The 7500-nt window shown below is 34.2% G+C and overlaps 1 protein-coding gene across 1 annotated transcript in view; it reads right to left on the bottom strand.

Moving 5' to 3' along the window:
* The window catches only part of skib (v-ski avian sarcoma viral oncogene homolog b), a 122776-nt gene that overhangs the window by 19532 nt on the left and 95744 nt on the right, over nucleotides 1-7500 (bottom strand). The window contains exons 5-6 of the mRNA XM_062037594.1: nucleotides 2951-3129; nucleotides 197-459 (exon numbers count right to left, since the gene is read on the bottom strand). Coding sequence (XP_061893578.1) covers nucleotides 197-459; nucleotides 2951-3129 — 442 coding nt within the window. The remainder of the gene's footprint in view (nucleotides 1-196; nucleotides 460-2950; nucleotides 3130-7500) is intronic.

Here is a 7500-nt window from a genome sequence, read left to right as displayed (position 1 = left end):
TTTTTTGAGTTAATGTGTCTTATTTCTCAAAAGTATAATAACAGGACTTCTTCATTGACGTGATATTACCTAAACATACCTTAAAATGGGCCATTTTTTATCCCAAATATAAACACATGGTAAAAATGATTTGATTTAGAAAAAATACAACTTAAATCTTGTTTTTTGATGCAAAGTGAAGAAAAAAGGAGCCTACCTGCTGCAGGCCGCGTTTGGCTTGCACGGCGGCCGCCAGCTTCTCCTCCTGCTTTAGCCGCATCCTCAGCACCTCCTGCAGAAACTTTTCTCTGGACTCTTTGGAGTCCAGCCCGGCGAAGAGCGTCTGTCTCAGGGCGTCCATTTCGGGGCAAACGGTCCCCGACATCCAGGCGGCTCCCTCCTGAAGCTGAGGGGTCAACGTCTGGGGGGCGCTGCTGCAAGCTGAGGCGGGTGAAGCGAGCGAGGACGCCGCTAGTGGACCTGCACGCAAACACTTGCACTTAAAATCAAGTATTTTCTATCATCCTGCAAACTACACAATTAGGACTCGTCTAGCTTTTCTGGCATGACAGCAACCTTCAAATGAACCATTTGCTTTATTACAATAAAAATATTGGTAGGCTAAAAAGGAATGAATAATTCTGTTTTGATAGCAACATGGAGGATACATAACAGGAACAATTTCACCTTTTAATAATATATACAGTATGTCATGTAATTATATAACTAAACGTGAATACAAATAATACAAAATATGTACAATTGCAAGCATTCTATTCCAAGACCAAGACAAACCTAAACCTCTTATAAGTAAACAAAGTTAAACTAAAATGTACTATTTGTAGCACAAAATTGACACATTAATAAAAATTTATATTTAATATTTAAATTTAAAATATACATTTCTAAACATTAATGTGCAAAAGCTCAATTTACAGTTTTTTTTATTATTTTTTTTTTTACAAATGTAATAGTATAGATTAAAAACCTTAATCATAATACACAAAAATTACAATAAAATAATACAGTATTGAAAAAATATTTTCTTATAAAATAACCCATCCATCCATCCTAAATCGTTTTAAATCGTTAATATATAATATATATTTTATTGTGTTATATAACGATATAAAAAAGATCATAAAATGTTACTTAATGTGGCACAAAATTGCCACATTAATAAAAATGAATATTTAATATTTAAAATTAAAGTGTACATTTCTAAACATGAGTGGGCAAATTTTTTTTCATTTTTTAAAAAACATTTAATAGTATAGATTAAAAACCTTAATTATAATACACAAATATTACAGTAAAATAATACAGTATCAAAAAAATATTTTCTCATAAAATAACCTAAATCGTTTTGAATCGTTAATATATGATATATATTATATTGTATTATATAACGATATAAAAAATATCATAAAATGTTACTTAATGTGGCACAAAATTGCCACATTAATAAAAATGAATATTTAATTTTTAAAAGAAAAGTGTACATTTCTAAACATGAGTGGGCAAATTTTTTTAAACATTTAATAGTATAGATTAAAAACCTTAATTATAATACAAAAATATTACAGTAAAATAATACAGTATCGAAAAAATATTTTCTCATGAAATAACCTAAATAGTTTTGAATCGTTAATATATGATATATATTTTATTGTATTATATAACAATATAAAAAATATCATAAAATGTTACTTAATGTGGCACAAAATTGCCACATTAATAAAAATGAATATTTAATATTTAAAATTAAAGTGTACATTTGTAAACATGAGTGGGCAAATTTTTTTTCATTTTTTTAAACATTTAATAGTATAGATTAAAAACCTTAATTATAATACAAAAATATTACAGTAAAATAATACAGTATCGAAAAAATATTTTCTCATAAAATAACCTAAATCGTTTTGAATCGTTAATATATAATATATATTTTATTGTATTATATAACAATATAAAAAAAGATCATAAAATGTTGCTTAATGTGGCACAAAATTGCCACATTAATAAAAATGAATATTTAATATTTAAAATGAAAGTGTACATTTCTAAACATGAGTGGGCAAAAGCTCAATTTACAGTTTTTTTATTTAATTTTTTTTACACATTTAATAGTATAGATTAAAAACCTTAATTATAATACACAAATATTACAGTAAAATAATACAGTATCGAAAAAATATTTTCTCATAAATAACCTAAATCGTTTTAAATCGTTAATATATGATATATATTTTATTGTATTATATAATGATATAAAAAATATCATAAAATGTAACTTAATGTGGCACAAAATTGCCACATTAATAAAAATGAATATTTCATATTTAAAATGTAAAATAAACATGGGCAAAAGCTCAATTTACAGTTTTTTTTATTTCTTATTTCAAAAATGCAATAGTATAGATTAAAAACATTAATTATAAATACACAAATATTACATTAAAGTAATACAGTGATGAAATTTTTTTTCTCATAAAATAACCTAAATCATTAATATATAATATATATTTTTATTGTATTATAATAACAATAGAAAAAATATAACATTTATTTTATTTACTTAAATTTCAGGCAATTAACAGATAATGTCAATTAATATAGAGGATTGTGATAATAAACTTGTCTATCTTTTAGGGCCCAGGCCAAGCAAATGAGGCCCAATTGGAACTGCAATGTTTATTATTATTATTATTATTATATCACTTTGTACACATTTTGAGGGCCTTAATTATGAATTATTGTTTACACTACTAAAATATATTGCTATCCTATTAAAAATGTATTTATGTGAAAAAAAAATCATTTACTGTGGTTAAGTAGGCAGCAGTGCTGTTCTACTTTTGACCACTAGATGGAGCTATCACACAGCTCCTGTGAGCCTCATTTCCTGTCTGAGTTTAAAAGTGTCAATGAGGGACTGAGGTTCAACATCCACGTAATAAAATCCACTCACCATCATCACAGTCATCCACATCGATATCTCCGTCCGTGTCCACGCCGTCCAGGTTAGACTGTTTGATGGCGGCCTGCAAGTCGCCATTACTCTGCTCAGCTAGGGCCCCCCTGCCAGGAGCGGGGCGGTCCCCAGGATGGACCTGGGGAGCCCGGGGCTCCTTACACTTGGAGCTGGACCTGCATAGGCAAGAAAGGCGTGTTTAGACATGCACTTTTACAGGAGACTATCCTGTCGACTATATTGTGTCGACTATCCCATCGACGATATCCTGTCAAATATCCGGTTAACTATATCCTGTCAACTATCCTGTTAACTATATCCTGTCAACTATCCCATCGACTATCCTGTCAACTATATTGTGTTGACTTTCCCATTGACTATAACCCGTTGAATATTCTGTTGACTATCCTGTCAAAAATACCCTGTTAATTATATCCCGTCGACTATCCCGCCAACTATATTGTGTCGACTATCCCATTGACTCTATCCTGTTGACTATGACCTTTGGACTATATCATGTTGACCATCCTGTCAACTATATAATTTTACCTATATTCTGTCAACTATCCTGTTAACTATAGCGTGTCCATGATATCCTGTCCACTATTCTGTCGACTATGTCCTGGTGACTATATCCTGTCCACTATTCTGTCAACTATATACTGTTGACTATCCTGTCAACTATATCCTTTCGACTATATTCTGTCAACCCTGTTAACTATAGCCTGTCAGTGATATCCTGTCCACTATTCTGTTGACCTTTCCCTGTTGAATATTTTGTCAATTATATTGTGTCGACTATTTCTTCTTGACTATATGCTGTCCACCATTCTGTTGACTATCCTGTCAACTACCGTAATTTCCGGACTATAAGCCGCTACTTTTTCCCCTCGTTCTGGTCCCTGCGGCTTATACAAGGGTGCGGCTTATTTACGGCCTGTTCTTCTCCGACACAGACGAAGAGGATTTCGGTGGTTTTAGTATGCAGGAGGAAGACGATGACACAATGATTAAAGACTGACTTTTCATATACCGGTAGGCTGGTTATTTTGATAACGTACAGGCGAGCACTTTGTATTACTTTGCACCGTTGTATTATTTGTACTCTGCACGTTTGATTGAATGATTGAAAGATTTATTGTTAATAAATGGGACGCTTTGCGTTCCCAAAAAGTCATCTCTGTCCCGACAATCCCCTCCGTGGTAGCAGGAACCCCTATATACTACGGTAATTACACATCAAAACCCTGCGGCTTACAGTCGGGTGCGGCTTATATATGGAGCAATCTGTATTTTCCCCTAAATTTAGCTGGTGCGGCTTATAGTCGGGTGCGGCTTATATATGGAGAAATCTTTATTTTCCCCTAAATTTAGCTGGTGCGGCTTATAGTCAGGTGCGGCTTATAGTCCGGAAATTACGGTATATCCTTTCGACTATATTCTGTCAACCCTGTTAACTATAGCCTGTCAACGATATCCTGTCCACTATTCTGTTGACCTTTCCCTGTTGAATATTTTGTCAATTATATTGTGTCGACTATTTCTTCTTGACTATATCTTGTCCACTATTATGTCGACTATATCCTGTCGACTATGTGCTGTTGATTATTCTGTCAAGTATATCCTGTCGACTATTCTGTCAAACATATCCTGTTAACTATGACCTGTCCACTATTCTGTCGACTATATCCTGTCAACTATACCCTGTCGACTACATCATGTTGACTGTCCTGTCGGTTATATCATGTCGACTATATCTTGGTGACTATTCTGTCAACTATATCCTTTTGACTATATCCTGCCAACTATATCCTGTCAACTATCCTGTTAACTATATCCTGTTGACTATAGCCTCTCCACTATCCTGTCGACTATGTTCTGTTGACTATTCTGTCAACTATATCCTGTCGGCTATATCCCGGTGACTACATCATGTCCACTATGTTCTGTTGACTGTTCTGTCAAAAATATCCTGTCAACTATACCCTGTCGACTATATCATGTTGACTGTCCTGTCGACGATATCATGTTGACTGTTCTGTCAAAAATATCCTGTCAACTATACCCTGTCGACTATATCATGTTGACTGTCCTGTCGACGATATCATGTACACTATATATTGGTGACTATTCTGTCAACTATATCCTTTCGGCTATATCCTGTTGACTATATCCTCTCCACTATCCGGTCAACTATAACCTGTCGACTATGTCCTGTTGAATATTCTGTCAACTGTATCCTGTTGACTATTCTGTCAAAAATATCCTGTTAACTATTACCTAACTATGACACAATCTTGTTGACAATATCCTGTCAACTATACCCTGTCGACTATACCCTGTCGACTATATCCTGTCAACTATATCATGTTGACTGTCCTGTTGACTATATCATGACAATGATTGGTACTTTAACTTAAATTAAATCATGTTGACTATATCTTGGTGACTATTCTGTCAATGTGCCTGTAAATGTGTTGGTCATGTATGATGTCTTTTGGTTATTTTTGTTTGTGATGCGTAATGTCTATTGTTTAAATGTACGGCAGTGATAATGAATTTCCCCAACGGGGACCAATAAATCTAAATCTAATCATATCCTATCATGTCGACTACGTTCTGTTGACTATTCTCTCAGCTATATCCTGTCGACTATTCTGTCAAAAATATCCTGTCAAATATCCTGTTAACTATGATCTATCCACTATCTTGTCGACTATATCCCATCAATTATATCCTGTCGACTATCCTGTCAACTATATCCTGTCGACTATCCTATCGACTATATCCTGTCGACTATATCCTGTCGACTATGTTCTGTTGACTATTCTGTTAAAAATATCCTGTCAAATATCCTGTTAACTATGATCTGTCCACTATCCTGTCGACTATAATCCATCAATTATATCCTGTCGACTATCCTGTCAACTGTATCATGTCGACTATCCTATCGACTATATCTTGTTGACTAGATTGGCTCCTATATCCTTTCTACTATATTCTGTCAACTATATCCTGTCGACTATATCCTGTTTGACCATGTCCTGTTGACTATCCTGTCAACTATATCCCGTTGACTATATCGTCTCCACTATCCTGTCGACTATGTTCGGTTGACTATTCTGTCAACTGTATCCTGTCGACTATTCTAATTTACTATTCTGTCAAAAATATCCTGTCGACTATTCTGTAAAAAATATCCTTACATCATATATATATCATGTCGACTATATCGCCCCCCTTATATCCTTTCTACTATATTTTGTCAACTATATCCTTTCAACTATATCCTGTTTGACCATGTCTTGTTGACTATTTTGCCCCCCTTATATCCTGTTGACTACATCCTCCCCACCAGCCTGTTAACTATGACCTGTCCACTATCCTGTCGACAATAACCTGTTGACTGTCCTGTTGACTATATCATGTCGACTATATCTTGGTGACTATTCTGTCAACTATATCTTGTCGACTATGTTCTGTTGACTATTCTGTCAGCTATATCCTGTTGACTATTCAGTCAAAAATATCCTGTCGACTATTCTGTCAAAAATATCCTGTCAAATATCCTGTTAACAATGATCTGTCCACTATCCTGTCGACTATATCCCATAAATTATATCCTGTCGACTATATACCATACATTTTATCCTGTCGACTATATCCTGTCGACTATCCTGTCAACTATATCATGTCGACTATCCTATCGACTATATCTTGTTGACTATTTTGCCCCCTATATCCTTTCTACTATATTCTGTCAACTATATCCTGTTTGACCATGTCCTGTTAACTATGACCTGTCCACTATCCTGTCGACAATATCCTGTCGACTGTCCTGTTGACTATATCATGTCGACTATATCTTGGTGACTATTCTGTCAACTATATCTTGTCGACTATGTTCTGTTGACTATTCTGTCAGCTATATCCTGTTGACTATTCTGTCAAAAATATTCTGTTGACTATTCTGTCAAAAATGCCCTGTCAAATATCCTGTTAACTATGATCTGTCCACTATCCTGTCGACTATATCCTGTCGACTATCCTGTCAACTATATCATGTCGACTATCCTATCGACTATATCTTGTTGACTATTTTGCCCCCTATATCCTTTCTACTATATTCTGTCAACTATATTCTGTCGACCATATCCTGTTTGACCATGTCCTGTTGACTATTCTGTCAACTATATCCTGTTGACTACATCCTCTCCACTATCCTGTTAACTATGACCTGTCCACTATCCTGTTGACAATATCCTGTTGACTATATCATGTCGACTATATCTTGGTGACTATTCTGTCAACTATGTTCTGTTGACTATTCTGTCAGCTATATCCTGTTGACTATTTTGTCAGCTATATCCTGTTGACTATTCTGTCAAAAATATCCTGTCGACTATTCTGTCAAAAATACCCTGTCAAATATCCTGTTAACTATGATCTGTCCACTATCCTGTCTACTATATCCCATCAATTATATCCTGTCGACTATGTCCTGTTGACTATCCTGTCAACTATATCATGTCGACTATCCTATCGAC

The sequence above is a fragment of the Entelurus aequoreus genome, linkage group LG26 (assembly GCF_033978785.1).
Source record: "Entelurus aequoreus isolate RoL-2023_Sb linkage group LG26, RoL_Eaeq_v1.1, whole genome shotgun sequence".
Lineage (NCBI taxonomy): Eukaryota > Metazoa > Chordata > Actinopteri > Syngnathiformes > Syngnathidae > Entelurus > Entelurus aequoreus.
The sequence above is the reverse complement of the archived record's forward strand: the minus strand, read 5'-3'. Positions and strand labels throughout refer to the sequence as shown.